At 50.2% G+C, this 16,362-nt stretch overlaps 1 protein-coding gene across 15 annotated transcripts in view; it reads left to right on the forward strand.

The window, feature by feature from the left end:
- LOC110491178 (arginine-glutamic acid dipeptide repeats protein) overlaps nucleotides 1–16,362 on the forward strand; it is a 336,789-nt gene that overhangs the window by 312,166 nt on the left and 8,261 nt on the right. For 8 of the 15 annotated variants that reach the window (XM_036947766.1, XM_036947767.1, XM_036947770.1 and 5 more), the window contains 6 exons: nucleotides 6,465–6,627; nucleotides 9,608–9,700; nucleotides 11,044–11,243; nucleotides 13,548–13,709; nucleotides 14,260–14,373; nucleotides 14,665–16,130. In XM_036947766.1, coding sequence (XP_036803661.1) covers nucleotides 6,465–6,627; nucleotides 9,608–9,700; nucleotides 11,044–11,243; nucleotides 13,548–13,709; nucleotides 14,260–14,373; nucleotides 14,665–16,130 — 2,198 coding nt within the window. Of the gene's footprint in view, nucleotides 1–6,464; nucleotides 6,628–6,683; nucleotides 6,748–8,116; nucleotides 8,150–8,187; nucleotides 8,207–9,607; nucleotides 9,701–11,043; nucleotides 11,244–13,547; nucleotides 13,710–14,259; nucleotides 14,374–14,664; nucleotides 16,131–16,362 lie in introns of those variants that run through there. The other 7 variants (XM_036947769.1, XM_036947768.1, XM_036947773.1 and 4 more) reach the window with 7 other exon arrangements.

A 16,362-nucleotide genomic window follows, 5' to 3' on the forward strand; every position in this document is an offset into this window, starting at 1 on the left:
AGCAGTGAGACAGAGGGAGGGGAGCAGAGAGAGTGAGGTCATAGCAGTGAGACTGAGGGAGGGGAGCAGAGAGAGTGAGGTCATAGCAGTGAGACAGAGGGAGGTAAGCAGAGAGAGTGAGGTCATAGCAGTGAGACTGAGAGGGAGGGAATCAGAGAGAGTGAGGTCATAGCAGTGAGACTGAGAGGGAAGGGAGCAGAGAGAGTGAGGTCATAGCAGTGAGACAGAGGGAGGGGAGCAGAGAGAGTGAGGTCATAGCAGTGAGAGAGAGTGAGGTCATAGCAGTGAGACAGAGGGAGGTAAGCAGAGAGAGTGAGGTCATAGCAGTGAGACTGAGAGGGAGGGAATCAGAGAGAGTGAGGTCATAGCAGTGAGACTGAGAGGGAGGGGAGCAGAGAGAGTGAGGTCATAGCAGTGAGACTGAGAGGGAGGGGAGCAGAGAGAGTGAGGTCATAGCAGTGAGACTGAGAGGGAGGGGAGCAGAGAGAGTGAGGTCATAGCAGTGAGACTGAGAGGGAGGGAATCAGAGAGAGTGAGGTCATAGCAGTGAGACTGAGAGGGAGGGAATCAGAGAGAGTGAGGTCATAGCAGTGAGACTGAGAGGGAGGGGAGCAGAGAGAGTGAGGTCATAGCAGTGAGACTGAGAGGGAGGGGAGCAGAGAGAGTGAGGTCATAGCAGTGAGACTGAGGGAGGGGAGCAGAGAGAGTGAGGTCATAGCAGTGAGACTGAGGGAGGGGAGCAGAGAGAGTGAGGTCATAGCAGTGAGACTGAGAGGGAGGGGAGCAGAGAGAGTGAGGTCATAGCAGTGAGACTGAGGGAGGGGAGCAGAGAGAGTGAGGTCATAGCAGTGAGACTGAGAGGGAGGGGAGCAGAGAGAGTGAGGTCATAGCAGTGAGACTGAGGGAGGGGAGCAGAGAGAGTGAGGTCATAGCAGTGAGACTGAGAGGGAGGGGAGCAGAGAGAGTGAGGTCATAGCAGTGAGACTGAGAGGGAGGGAGTCAGAGAGAGTGAGGTCATAGCAGTGAGACTGAGAGGGAGGGAATCAGAGAGAGTGAGGTCATAGCAGTGAGACTGAGAGGCAGGGGAGCAGAGAGAGTGAGGTCATAGCAGTGAGACTGAGAGGGAGGGGAGCAGAGAGAGTGAGGTCATAGCAGTGAGACTGAGAGGGAGGGGAGCAGAGAGAGTGAGGTCATAGCAGACGTGGTGATATAAGCTAATCCCTTTCCTTGTCTGATGATAATCCACCAGAACACTCATCTCCTGCAGAAGGAAGCAGCCAGCATGCTAGAAGGCCTTATATAATACCAAGCTTATGTTGTCACTATCGTGTTCTGAGAGCTTTCAGCTAGTCTCATGTAGCTAGCTCTCTGGACAAAAAATATTTCATATTTTAGTACATCATTGTAAAAACAATAGTTCACTGGCTTCTACAGATCTGTTTTAGTGTGGAAATATATATTTTTTTGGTGTGAAATATATTTGACATTTTACGCAGTATAAACCAGTGAAACAAAACAAACATCATATTCCCAAGCATATGCCGCGATGACAGTTAGTGACGTTTATGTCTGGTAAAAGAACAAGAGATCATGGGATATATGGCTTTCAGAGAAACTTTGACAGACGGGCAGGTTAGTGGAGCTATTTAAACCCTCTGTCAAATCTGTCTGTTTGATACTAATTCACCACATGAGGCCCCTCACAACCACAGGACTGAACAGAGACACACTCCTCCGCTCATCTAGCCGTTCTTCACTGTGTGGCAGATCTCCTCTGTTTATGTTGGACTCTGGTGTGATGCAGATGGACTCCATTTACTACTCATGCAAGCTAGTAGCAGCAAGGCAGAGTAAAACTATTTATTTTATTTAACAATTTATTTAACTAGGCAAGTCGGTTAAGAACTAATTCTTATTTACAATGACGGCCAACACCGGCCAAACCCGGGCGACCCTGGGCCAATTGTGCGCCGCCCTATGGGACTCCCAAATCACGGCCGGTTGTGATACAGCCTGGATTCGAACCAGGGTGTCTGTAGTGAAGCCTCTAGCACTGAGATGCGTTGCCTTTAGACCACTGCGCCAAAGATGAAGAGAAAGACAGGAAACAAAGGTTTTATTAACATATTATTTCCCTGTGGTTCCAGAACATTCTAATCAACAGCCAATCCCTTTTGAAGCATCTCCTGTTTTCCACTCATCTACTCCTGTTAGTTTCCTTTTCAAATCTCTGCAATTTAGTTTGTGGACTTTTATTCCTGGATAATATAATGATGTGTGACTTACTGTAAGTGATTTTAGGGCCACAGCAACCTTTTTTCTGTGTGTTGGTTTGTGGTTGTCGTGGGTTGGGCTGTCGAGCTGCTGGGGGGGAGAGGCGGAGGGCTGCTGGGGGGGGTGGGGAGGCGGAGGGCTGCTGGGGGGGGGCTGCTGGGGGGAGAATGGTCATTAATCACAGAGCAGACAACACACTCAGGCTGCTCTAGTACTCGCTGTGATCTACACAGTTCAATTAGATTTCACATCAGGACGTCTCGCCAGATTACTTTACCTGCACGCTCACCCCCAGCCAGATCCCTGCCCTCACCAGCTGGCCCGGCTAGAGAGAGAGGGGCAGACACTGTTTGCTGAAAAGGTAGCAACACTGACGGAGAGGACCAAATCAATCAATAGGCTTTAACACCGTGGAGGGCTGTTCAGACCCTTAACACCTTGGAGGGCTGTTCAGACCCTTAACACCTTGGAGGGCTGTTCAGACCCTTAACACAGTGGAGGGCTGTTCAGACCCTTATAACCGTGGAGGGCTGTTCAGACCCTTAACACCGTGGAGGGCTGTTCAGACTCTTTAACACTGTGGAGGGCTGTTCAGACTCTTTACACCGTGGAGGGCTGTTCAGACCCTTAACACCGTGGAGGGCTGTTCAGACCCTTAACACCGTGGAGGGCTGTTCAGACCCTTAACACCGTGGAGGGCTGTTCAGACTCTTTACACCGTGGAGGGCTGTTCAGACCCTTAACACCGTGGAGGGCTGTTCAGACCCTTAACACCGTGGAGGGCTGTTCAGACTCTTTACACCGTGGAGGGCTGTTCAGACCCTTAACACCGTGGAGGGCTGTTCAGACTCTTTACACCGTGGAGGGCTGTTCAGACCCTTAACACCGTGGAGGGCTGTTCAGACTCTTTACACCGTGGAGGGCTGTTCAGACTCTTAACACCGTGGAGGGCTGTTCAGACTCTTAACACCGTGGAGGGCTGGTCAGACTCTTAACACCGTGGAGGGCTGTTCAGACTCTTAACACCGTGGAGGGCTGTTCAGACCCTTAACACCGTGGAGGGCTGTTCAGACTCTTTACACCGTGGAGGGCTGTTCAGACCCTTAACACCGTGGAGGGCTGTTCAGACTCTTAACACCGTGGAGGGCTGTTCAGACTCTTAACACCGTGGAGGGCTGTTCAGACCCTTAACACTGTGGAGGGCTGTTCAGACCCTTAACACCGTGGAGGGATCCCCTGTAGGTTGTGATAATTACAGGGGAATAATACGTCTTGTAAATGGTCTCTAACCAGATCACTAGTTAATGTGGCCAGACAGCCTCCCTCAGTAAAGAGCACTAGTTAATGTGGCCAGACAGCCTCCCTCAGTAAAGAGCACTAGTTAATGTGGCCAGACAGCCTCCCTCAGTAAAGAGCACTAGTTAATGTGGCCAGACAGCCTCCCTCAGTAAAGAGCACTAGTTAATGTGGCCAGACAGCCTCCCTCAGTAAAGAGCACTAGTTAATGTGGCCAGACAGCCTCCCTCAGTAAAGAGCACTAGTTAATGTGGCCAGACAGCCTCCCTCAGTAAAGAGCACTAGTTAATGTGGCCAGACAGCCTCCCTCAGTAAAGAGCACTAGTTAATGTGGCCAGACAGCCTCCCTCAGTAAAGAGCATTAGTTAATGTGGCCAGACAGCCTCCCTCAGTAAAGAGCATTAGTTAATGTGGCCAGACAGCCTCCCTCAGTAAAGAGCATTAGTTAATGTGGCCAGACAGCCTCCCTCAGTAAAGAGCATTAGTTAATGTGGCCAGACAGCCTCCCTCAGTAAAGAGCATTAGTTAATGTGGCCAGACAGCCTCCCTCAGTAAAGAGCATTAGTTAATGTGGCCAGACAGCCTCCCTCAGTAAAGAGCACTAGTTAATGTGGCCAGACAGCCTCCCTCAGTAAAGAGCATTAGTTAATGTGGCCAGACAGCCTCCCTCAGTAAAGAGCACTAGTTAATGTGGCCAGACAGCCTCCCTCAGTAAAGAGCACTAGTTAATGTGGCCAGACAGCCTCCCTCAGTAAAGAGCATTAGTTAATGTGGCCAGACAGCCTCCCTCAGTAAAGAGCATTAGTTAATGTGGCCAGACAGCCTCCCTCAGTAAAGAGCACTAGTTAATGTGGCCAGACAGCCTCCCTCAGTAAAGAGCACTAGTTAATGTGGCCAGACAGCCTCCCTCAGTAAAGAGCACTAGTTAATGTGGCCAGACAGCCTCCCTCAGTAAAGAGCACTAGTTAATGTGGCCAGACAGCCTCCCTCAGTAAAGAGCACTAGTTAATGTGGCCAGACAGCCTCCCTCAGTAAAGAGCACTAGTTAATGTGGCCAGACAGCCTCCCTCAGTAAAGAGCACTAGTTAATGTGGCCAGACAGCCTCCCTCAGTAAAGAGCACTAGTTAATGTGGCCAGACAGCCTCCCTCAGTAAAGAGCACTAGTTAATGTGGCCAGACAGCCTCCCTCAGTAAAGAGCACTAGTTAATGTGGCCAGACAGCCTCCCTCAGTAAAGAGCACTAGTTAATGTGGCCAGACAGCCTCCCTCAGTAAAGAGCACTAGTTAATGTGGCCAGACAGCCTCCCTCAGTAAAGAGCATTAGTTAATGTGGCCAGACAGCCTCCCTCAGTAAAGAGCACTAGTTAATGTGGCCAGACAGCCTCCCTCAGTAAAGAGCATTAGTTAATGTGGCCAGACAGCCTCCCTCAGTAAAGAGCATTAGTTAATGTGGCCAGACAGCCTCCCTCAGTAAAGAGCATTAGTTAATGTGGCCAGACAGCCTCCCTCAGTAAAGAGCATTAGTTAATGTGGCCAGACAGCCTCCCTCAGTAAAGAGCATTAGTTAATGTGGCCAGACAGCCTCCCTCAGTAAAGAGCATTAGTTAATGTGGCCAGACAGCCTCCCTCAGTAAAGAGCACTAGTTAATGTGGCCAGACAGCCTCCCTCAGTAAAGAGCATTAGTTAATGTGGCCAGACAGCCTCCCTCAGTAAAGAGCACTAGTTAATGTGGCCAGACAGCCTCCCTCAGTAAAGAGCACTAGTTAATGTGGCCAGACAGCCTCCCTCAGTAAAGAGCATTAGTTAATGTGGCCAGACAGCCTCCCTCAGTAAAGAGCATTAGTTAATGTGGCCAGACAGCCTCCCTCAGTAAAGAGCACTAGTTAATGTGGCCAGACAGCCTCCCTCAGTAAAGAGCACTAGTTAATGTGGCCAGACAGCCTCCCTCAGTAAAGAGCACTAGTTAATGTGGCCAGACAGCCTCCCTCAGTAAAGAGCACTAGTTAATGTGGCCAGACAGCCTCCCTCAGTAAAGAGCACTAGTTAATGTGGCCAGACAGCCTCCCTCAGTAAAGAGCACTAGTTAATGTGGCCAGACAGCCTCCCTCAGTAAAGAGCACTAGTTAATGTGGCCAGACAGCCTCCCTCAGTAAAGAGCACTAGTTAATGTGGCCAGACAGCCTCCCTCAGTAAAGAGCACTAGTTAATGTGGCCAGACAGCCTCCCTCAGTAAAGAGCACTAGTTAATGTGGCCAGACAGCCTCCCTCAGTAAAGAGCACTAGTTAATGTGGCCAGACAGCCTCCCTCAGTAAAGAGCATTAGTTAATGTGGCCAGACAGCCTCCCCCAGTAAAGAGCATTAGTTAATGTGGCCAGACAGCTTCCCTCAGTAAAGAGCATTAGTTAATGTGGCCAGACAGCCTCCCTCAGTAAAGAGCATTAGTTAATGTGGCCAGACATCCTCCCTCAGTAAAGAGCATGGTCTCAGTGGCCTGGAGTCATGGTCTCAGTGGCCTGGAGTCATGGTCTCAGTGTCCTGGAGTCATGGTCTCAGTGGCCTGGAGTCATGGTCTCAGTGTCCTGGAGTCATGGTCTCAGTGGCCTGGAGTCATGGTCTCAGTGTCCTGGAGTCATGGTCTCAGTGGCCTGGAGTCATGGTCTCAGTGGCCTGGAGTCATGGTCTCAGTGGCCTGGAGTCATGGTCTCAGTGTCCTGGAGTCATGGTCTCAGTGGTCATGCTGTCAGTGGTTCTGCTGTCAGTGGTCATGCTGTCAGTAGTCCTGCTGTCAGTGGTCCTGCTGTCAGTGGTCCTGCTGTCAGTGGTCCTGCTGTCAGTGGTTCTGCTGTCAGTGGTTCTGCTCTCATCCTCCCTCTCCCATGTCTACCTTGCAGGGTGAGTTGATAACCTTCTACTACTACTGGAAGAAGACTCCTGAGGCAGCGTCGTCCAGGGCCCACCGTAGACACCGTCGCCAGCCTGTGTTCCGACGCATCAAGACACGCACCGCCTCCACCCCCGTCAACATCCCGTCTAGACCCCCCTCCTCAGAGTTCTGTAAGTAGGACACTAACTCTCTACCCCCCGTCTAGACCCCCCTCCTCAGAGTTCTGTAAGTAGGACACTAACCCTCCACCCCCGTCAACATCCCGTCTAGACCCCCCTCCTCAGAGTTCTGTAAGTAGGACACTAACTCTCCACCCTAACCCCTAACCTCTCACGAAGAGTCCTCAGAGTTCTGTAAGTAGGACACTAACTCTCTACCCCCCGTCTAGACCCCCCTCCTCAGAGTTCTGTAAGTAGGACACTAACTCTCCACCCTAACCCCTAACCTCTCACGAAGAGTCCCCAGAGTTCTGTAAGTAGGACACCAACTCTCCACCCTAATGCCTAACCTCTCACGAAGAGTCCCCAGAGTTCTGTAAGTAGTACACTAACTCTCCACCCTAACCCCTAACCTCTCACGAAGAGTCCCCAGAGTTCTGTAAGTAGGACACTAACTCTCCACCCTAACCCCTAACCTCTCACGAAGAGTCCCCAGAGTTCTGTAAGTAGTACACTAACTCTCCACCCTAACGCCTAACCTCTCACGAAGAGTCCCCAGAGTTCTGTAAGTAGGACACCAATTCTCCACCCTAACCCCTAACCTCTCACGAAGAGTCCCCAGAGTTCTGTAAGTAGGACACCTACTCTCCACCCCCCCTTCTAGACCCCCCTCCTCAGAGTTCTGTAAGTAGTACACCTACTCTCCACCCCCCGTCTAGACCCCCCTCCTCAGAGTTCTGTAAGTAGTACACCAACTCTCCACCCCCCCTTCTAGACCCCCCTCCTCAGAGTTCTGTAAGTAGTACACCAACTCTCCACCCCCCCTTCTAGACCCCCCTCCTCAGAGTTCTGTAAGTAGGACACCAACTCTCCAACCCCCCCTTCTAGACCCCCCTCCTCAGAGTTCTGTAAGTAGTACACCAACTCTCCACCCCCCCTTCTAGACCCCCCTCCTCAGAGTTCTGTAAGTAGGACACCAACTCTCCACCCCCCCGTCTAGACCCCCCTCCTCAGAGTTCTGTAAGTAGTACACCAACTCTCCACCCCCCCCCGTCTAGACCCCCCTCCTCAGAGTTCTGTAAGTAGTACACCAACTCCCCAACCCCCCCCTTCTAGACCCCCCTCCTCAGAGTTCTGTAAGTAGGACACCAACTCTCCACCCCCCCCGTCTAGACCCCCCTCCTCAGAGTTCTGTAAGTAGTACACCAACTCTCCAACCCCCCCTTCTAGACCCCCCTCCTCAGAGTTCTGTAAGTAGGACACCAACTCTCCACCCCCCCGTCTAGACCCCCCTCCTCAGAGTTCTGTAAGTAGTACACCAACTCTCCACCCCCCCTTCTAGACCCCCCTCCTCAGAGTTCTGTAAGTAGGACACCAACTCTCCAACCCCCCCTTCTAGACCCCCCTCCTCAGAGTTCTGTAAGTAGTACACCAACTCTCCAACCCCCCCTTCTAGACCCCCCTCCTCAGAGTTCTGTAAGTAGGACACCAACTCTCCACCCCCCCCCGTCTAGACCCCCCTCCTCAGAGTTCTGTAAGTAGTACACCAACTCTCCAACCCCCCCTTCTAGACCCCCCTCCTCAGAGTTCTGTAATGTAAGTGGAAGAAGAAATGTTGTACTACTGTGTTGGAGGGGTCAAACTTTAATTAATACATTGTTATTTAACACTTTAATTAATACATTGTTATTTAACAATGTTAATGTGACAGCATTGTATTTCTAAAGTTGGACGAGTTGTTTTTTTCTAACGGTACTCGTGTTTTTATTTAGAAGGTGAGATGTTTAGCTCGGTACTGAAGGTGTGTTCTGTTCTCCTCCAGTAGACCTGAGTTCAGCCAGTGAGATGTTTAGCTCGGTACTGAAGGTGTGTTCTGTTCTCCTCCAGTAGACCTGAGTTCAGCCAGTGAGATGTTTAGCTCGGTACTGAAGGTGTGTTCTGTTCTCCTCCAGTAGACCTGAGTTCAGCCAGTGAGATGTTTAGCTCGGTACTGAAGGTGTGTTCTGTTCTCCTCTAGTAGACCTGAGTTCAGCCAGTGAGATGTTTAGCTCGGTACTGAAGGTGTGTTCTGTTCTCCTCCAGTAGACCTGAGTTCAGCCAGTGAGATGTTTAGCTCGGTACTGAAGGTGTGTTCTGTTCTCCTCCAGTAGACCTGAGTTCAGCCAGTGAGATGTTTAGCTCGGTACTGAAGGTGTGTTCTGTTCTCATCCAGTAGACCTGAGTTCAGCCAGTGAGATGTTTAGCTCGGTACTGAAGGTGTGTTCTGTTCTCCTCCAGTAGACCTGAGTTCAGCCAGTGAGATGTTTAGCTCGGTACTGAAGGTGTGTTCTGTTCTCCTCCAGTACGCCTGAGTTCAGCCAGTGACATGTTTAGCTCGGTACTGAAGGTGTGTTCTGTTCTCCTCCAGTAGACCTGAGTTCAGCCAGTGAGATGTTTAGCTCGGTACTGAAGGTGTGTTCTGTTCTCCTCCAGTAGACCTGAGGTCAGCCAGTGAGATGTTTAGCTCGGTACTGAAGGTGTGTTCTGTTCTCATCCAGTAGACCTGAGTTCAGCCAGTGAGATGTTTAGCTCGGTACTGAAGGTGTGTTCTGTTCTCCTCCAGTAGACCTGAGTTCAGCCAGTGAGATGTTTAGCTCGGTACTGAAGGTGTGTTCTGTTCTCATCCAGTAGACCCGAGTTCAGCCAGTGAGATGTTTAGCTCGGTACTGAAGGTGTGTTCTGTTCTCCTCCAGTAGACCGGAGTTCAGCCAGTGAGATGTTTAGCTCGGTACTGAAGGTGTGTTCTGTTCTCCTCCAGTAGACCTGAGTTCAGCCAGTGAGATGTTTAGCTCGATACTGAAGGTGTGTTCTGTTCTCCTCCAGAAGACCTGAGTTCAGCCAGTGAGATGTTTAGCTCGGTACTGAAGGTGTGTTCTGTTCTCCTCCAGTAGACCTGAGTTCAGCCAGTGAGATGTTTAGCTCGGTACTGAAGGTGTGTTCTGTTCTCCTCCAGTAGACCTGAGTTCAGCCAGTGAAGATGACCTGGACAGTGAAGACAGTGAGCAGGAGCTGAAGGGTTACGCCTGCAGACACTGTTTCACCACCAGTAAGTACCATCATCGCTGTGTTACACACACACACACACACCATCACCGTGACCTGGTGTGACAGTCCTCATGGTTTGTGATCAGTTTAAATCCCACCTCAAAACGGAGACGGGGCCGTGGCCTGTATGAGTCCTCTGTCTCTCTGTCTAGCTGTGTGTATGAGTCCTCTGTCTCTCCATCTAGCTGTGAGTCTTCTGTCACCCTGTCTAGCTGTGTGTATGAGTCCTCTGTCTCTCCGTCTAGCTGTGAGTCCTCTGTCACCCTGTCTAGCTGTGTGTATGAGTCCTCTGTCTCTCCGTCTAGCTGTGTGTATGAGTCCTCTGTCTCCCTGTCTAGCTGTGTGTATGAGTCCCCTGACTCCCTCTGCTATGTGTATGAGTCCTCTGTCTCACTGTCTAGCTGTGTGTATGAGTCCTCTGTCTCCCTGTGTGTAGTGATGTTTATGAGTCCTCTGCCTCCCTCTCTAGCTGTGTGTATGAGTCCTCTGTCTCCCTCTCTAGCTGTGTGTATGAGTCCTCTGTCTCCCTGTCTAGCTTTGTGTATGAGTCCTCTGTCTCCCTGTCTAGCTGTGTGTATGAGTCCTCTGTCTCCCTGTGTGTAGTGATGTTTGAGTCCTCTGTCTCCCTGTGTGTATGAGTCCTCTGTCTCCCTGTCTAGCTGTGTGTATGAGTCCTCTGTCTCCCTGTCTAGCTGTGTGTATGAGTCCTCTGTCTCCCTGTGTGTAGTGATGTTTGAGTCCTCTGTCTCCCTGTGTGTATGAGTCCTCTGTCTCCCTGTCTAGCTATGTGTATGAGTCCTCTGTCTCCCTGTCTAGCTGTGTGTATGAGTCCTCTTTCTCCCTGTGTGTAGTGATGTTTATGAGTCCTCTGTCTCCCTGTCTAGCTGTGTGTATGAGTCCTCTGTCTCCCTGTGTGTAGTGATGTTTGAGTCCTCTGTCTCCCTGTGTGTATGAGTCCTCTGTCTCCCTGTCTAGCTGTGTGTATGAGTCCTCTGTCTCCCTGTCTAGCTGTGTGTAGTGATGTTTGAGTCCTCTGTCTCCCTGTGTGTATGAGTCCTCTGACTCCCTGTCTAGCTGTGTGTATGAGTCCTCTGTCTCCCTGTCTAGCTGTGTGTATGAGTCCTCTGTCTCCCTGTGTGTAGTGATGTGTATGAGTCCTCTGACTCCCTGTCTAGCTGTGTGTATGAGTCCTCTGTCTCCCTGTGTGTAGTGATGTTTGAGTCCTCTGTCTCCCTGTCTAGCTGTGTGTATGAGTCCTCTGTCTCCGTGTGTAGTGATGTGTGAGTCCTCTGCCTCCCTGTGTGTAGTGATGGATGAGTTCTCTGTCTCTGCCGTCTCTCTCAGCCTCTAAGGACTGGCACCACGGGGGCAGAGAGAACATCTTGTTGTGTACAGACTGTCGTATCCACTTTAAGAAGTACGGCGAGCTGCCCCCCATCGAGAAGCCCGTGGACCCGCCTCCGTTTATGTTCAAACCCGTCAAAGAGGATGAGGATGGACTCAGCGGCAAGCATAGCATGAAGACCCGACGCAACAGAGGATCGGTACGACTCCCTCCCTCTCTATTGCTTTCTCTCTGTCGTTCTTCTGTCTCTCTTCTCTCGCTTTCTCTTTCCCTCTGTCTGTGCTCTTTCTTCTTTCTCATTTTTTGTCGTCTCTTTCTTTCTCTATAATCTCGTTTCCATCCACAGGTTTTGTGCGAGTAAAGTCATACTGTATACAAAACAATCACCACAGCTGTGATGGAAACAGGAAGTCTCGGTACAATTGTATAAATGCGGACAGATCATTTGTTAGTTCGACATGATGGGTTATTTTTGCGTCGGTAAAATAAATAAATGTGAGAAATGTCTTTATGCGCCAATATTGATATAATAACCATCATATCGAAGTCAACTTGGAGTCACGCGATGACCAATGACGCGTGGTCTTCTCACTACGACTCGTCTTGACAGTAGAGGTCGACCGATTATGATATTTCAACGCCGATACCGATTATTGGAGAAACAAAAATAAACAATGCCTATTTTTATATATGTATATATATTTGTAATAATGACGATTACAACAATACTGAATTAACAATGAACACTTTTATTTTAACTTCATATAATACATCAAATCTATTTAGTCTCAAATAAATAATGAAACATGTTCAATTTGGTTTAAATAATGCAAAAACAGTGTTGGAGAAAGTAAAAGTGCAATATGTGTCATGTAAGAAAGCTAACGTTTCAGTTCCTTGCTCAGAACATGAGAACATATGAAAGCTGGTGGTTCCTTTTAACATGAGTCTTCAATATTCCCAGGTAAGAAGTTTTAGGTTGTAGTTATTATAGGACTATTTCCCTCTATACCATTTGTATTTCATAGACCTTCGACTATTGGATGTTCTTAAAGGCACTTTAGTATTGCCAGCTTAATTTCAGGAGTTGATAGGCTAGAAGTCATAAACAGCGCTGTGATTCAAGCATTGCTAAGAGCTGCTGGCAAACGCAGGAAAGTGCAGTTTGAATAAATGCTTACGAGCCTGCTGCCTCCTACCACCGCTCAGTCAGACTGCTCTATCAAATATCAAATCATAGACTTAATTATAATAAACACACAGAAATACAAGCCTTTGGTCATTAATTATGGTCAAATCCGGAAACTATCATTTCGAAAACAAAATGTTTATTCTTTCAGTCAAATACAGAACCGTTCCGTATTTTATCTAACGGGTGGCATCCATCAGTCTAAATATTCCTGTTACATTGTACAACCTTCAATGTTATGTCATAATTACGTACAATTCTGGCAAATTAATTACGGTCTTCGTTAGGAAGAAATGGTCTTCACACAGCTCGCAACGAGCCATGCGGCCCAAACTGCTGCATATACCCTGACTCTGCTTGCACTGAACGCAAGAGAAGTGACACAATTTCCCTAGTTAAAATAAATTAATGTTAGCAGGCAATATTAACTAAATATGCAGGTTTAAAAATATATACTTGTGTATTGATTTTAAGAAAGGCATTGATGTTCACGGTTAGGTACACATTGGTGCAACAACAGGGCTTTTTTTCGCGAATGCGCTTGTTAAATCACCCGTTTGGCGAAGTAGCCTGTGATTCGATGATAAATTAACAGGCACCGCATCGATTATATGCAACGTAGGACAATCTAGTTAAACTAGTAATATCATCAACCATGTGTAGTTAACTAGTGATTTATGTTAAGATTGATTGTTTTTTATAAGATGAGTTTAATGCTAGCTAGCACCTTACCTTGGCTCCTTGCTGCACTCTCATAACAGGTAGTCAGCCTGCCACGCAGTCTCCTCGTGGAGTAACAGGTAGTCAGCCTGCCACGCAGTCTCCTCGTGGAGTGCGATGTTATCGGCCATAATCGGTGTCCAAAAATGCCGATTACCTATTGTTATGGAAACTTGAAATCGTCCCTAATTAATCGGTCGATCCCTCTAGTATACAGTTTATTAGTCTACAGATTAAATAAGTTCTGATGAACTTCACAGGGGGGTTGAAAGTGCAGTGATGTTCGATCGATGATTGACTGACCCAAAAAATATTTTCACTCTCTCTTATCCATAATAATGTCATCGTGTAGACTAGCCTACTCGTACTGTATCTGAGAGCTGGTTGGCTAGAGCGCAGGCACCAAGACCAATGTAGACACATTTGCTATTTTAAACTCAACCATTTTTTGTGACAAAACTATCGGTAGAGTTGAAAATGCGATGAAAACACATTGAACTTTTAGATTTATTTTTTTATTCTGTAAATTAAAAACTGAGAGAGAAAAGGTACATTGTTCATTTGGTGGAAACAAACCTTCTCGCATGTCTTCAGATGTCGACGCTCCGTAGTGGCCGTAAGAAGCAGACAGCCAGCCCTGATGGACGAGTGTCTCCAACCAATGAGGACCTCCGGTCTAGTGGCCGTACCTCCCCCTCTGCAGCCTCCACAGACAGCACTGACAGCAAGACAGACCCCATGAAGAAACCCAGCAAGGTAGAGTACACACACACACACACACACACACACACACACACACACACACACACACACACAGAGACACACACACACACACACACACACACACACACACACACACAGAAGCTGTGTTTACAGACACACACAGAAGCTGTGTTTACAGACACACACACAGAAGCTGTGTTTACAGACACACACACAGACGCTGTGTTTACACAGGATCACTCACGGGGCAGGATCACTCACGGGGCAGGATCACTCACAGGGCAGGATCACTCACAGGACAGGATCACTCACAGGACAGGATCACTCACAGGACAGGATCACTCACAGGACAGGATCACTCACAGGACAGGAGCACTCACAGGACAGGATCACTCACAGGACAGGATCACTCACAGGACAGGATCACTCACAGGACAGGATCACTCACAGGGCAGGATCGTGAGTGTTTAGATCCTTAGCCATTCCCTCTCATTAGACTGTAGCAGGTGAATCTGTATGAAAGTCTGATTGGAAATGACAGTAATAGTATGATATTATTGATTGATTGATTGATTGCCTTCAGAAGATCAAGGAGGAGTCTCCTATGAAGTGTGCCAAACGCCAACGAGAGAAAGGAGGAGCCTCAGACACCGAGGACACGGACAACAGGACCATCGCAAAAAAGTCCAAGACCCAGGTGACTTAGCTACTACGTGTCATACCAGAGAGTGTCTGTTGGGTAGCCAGCTAGATGTGTTGTGGGTTGAGGAATAGTGTCTGTCTAGCTCTGGGCTTGCAGTATCCACAAAGTAGTCCTGATCTAGGATCAGTTTTTCCTTTTAAAATCATAATGAATAACACCTGGAGGAGAACTGATCCTAGGTCTGTTATTATAGTGCTAATACCAACCATTCACGTTGTTGATGAGATGTGTATACCACAACCATTCACGTCCTCGACTTCTGTCTTTCCGTTCCCTGTTCCACAGGAGCTGGGTCGGTCCGACTCGCCGTCAGAATGCGAGGGAGAGGGAGAGGGCGAGGGAGAGAGCTCCGATGGCCACAGCGTCAACGAGGAGTGTAGCAGTGACGCTAAAGACATCGACCAGGATAACCGCAGCTCCTCGCCCTCCATCCCCAGCCCCCGAGACGGGGAGAGTGACTCGGACTCCTCCGCCCAGCAGCAGCTGCTCCTACTGCAGAGGAGGGAGAGAGAGAGAGATAGGGAGGGACAGTCGCAGCACCCTCCGGTTATCCAGTCCTGTCAGCCAGGGACCTCCGGTGGTCGCTCCACCACCCCGCCATTACCTCCCACGTCCTCCACAGCCCCCTCACTGGTCCCCCAGGTGTCCTCTCCCTCCGCACCCCCCACTTTCCTTCCACTGCCGCTACCGCCTCCCATGCCCCAACAGGCCGGCCCCCTCTCTCTCAACCAATCAGGGGTGTCCATCCACCCCCAGAGGCGGCCCTCTCCCTCGCCTCATTCTCCGCTGCAGGGGATGTCTCAGGCTCCACCCCCAGGACCCCAGTCGCTACCTAGCGCGCTCCACGGCCCACAGCCCCACCCATCATCCATTCCCCACCCACTTCAGGTTGGCCCCTCCCACCTGCCCCACCTGCCCCACTCCCTCCCCCCCCAGTCTCAGGTCCCGCCCTCCCCACTGCCTCTCGGCCAATTGCAGCAACCGCCCCACAGGGTCCACACGCCTCCCAGCCAATCGTTGTCCCAGGGTGTATCGTCCAATCAACTGCCCCGTGAGCAGCTCCTACCCCATGCCCCCTCCATGTCTATGCCCCACATCAAGCCCCCTCCCACCACCCCCATCCCCCACATGCCCAACCGCGACCCCCAGTCTCACAAACACGGCCCTCCACACCTCTCAGCGCCCCCCTTCCCCCAGATGCCCTCCAACCTGCCCCCTCCGCCCGCCCTCAAACCCCTTTCCTCCCTGTCCGCCCACCACCCTCCCCCAGCCCACCCTCCTCCCCTCCAGCTCATGCCTCAGGGCCCTGGCCAGCAGCTCCAGCCCCCACCAGCCCAGCCCCCTGTCCTCACCCAGTCCCAGAATCTCCCCCTTTCAGAGAGAGAGAGAGGCAACCAGCACCCCCCTCCTCTACCTCTCTCTGGACCATCGCAATCCTCCCACCCCAACACACCCCAACAGCCCCCGTTCCCTCCTCACCCCTTCAACCCTGTCCTGCCCCCCTCCTCCGCTGGCTGCCCTCCCTCGTCCTCGTCTCTACCACCAGGCCTCCAGCCCCCCTCCTCCTTCTCCATGCCCATCACCGCCCCCGTCGGCTCCGCCTGCACAGGTCCTGCCGTCCCGCCTGTACACATCAAGGAGGAACCGCTTGACGAATCAGAGGAGCCCGAGAGCCCTCCGCCCCCTCCTCGGAGCCCCTCCCCCGAGCCAACCATCGTCAACACGCCCAGCCATGCCAGCCAATCAGCACGGTATGCCCTGACACACACACACACACACACACACACACACACACTGTCAAAACACACACACAGTCAGAACACACACACACACTGTCAAAACACACACACACACTCTGTCAAAACACACACACTGTCAAAACACACACACACTGTCAGAACACATACACACACACACTGTCAGAACACACACACACACACTGTCAGAACACACACACTCTGTCAAAACACACACACACACTGT

Source organism: Oncorhynchus mykiss, chromosome 16 (assembly GCF_013265735.2).
Source record: "Oncorhynchus mykiss isolate Arlee chromosome 16, USDA_OmykA_1.1, whole genome shotgun sequence".
NCBI lineage: Eukaryota > Metazoa > Chordata > Actinopteri > Salmoniformes > Salmonidae > Oncorhynchus > Oncorhynchus mykiss.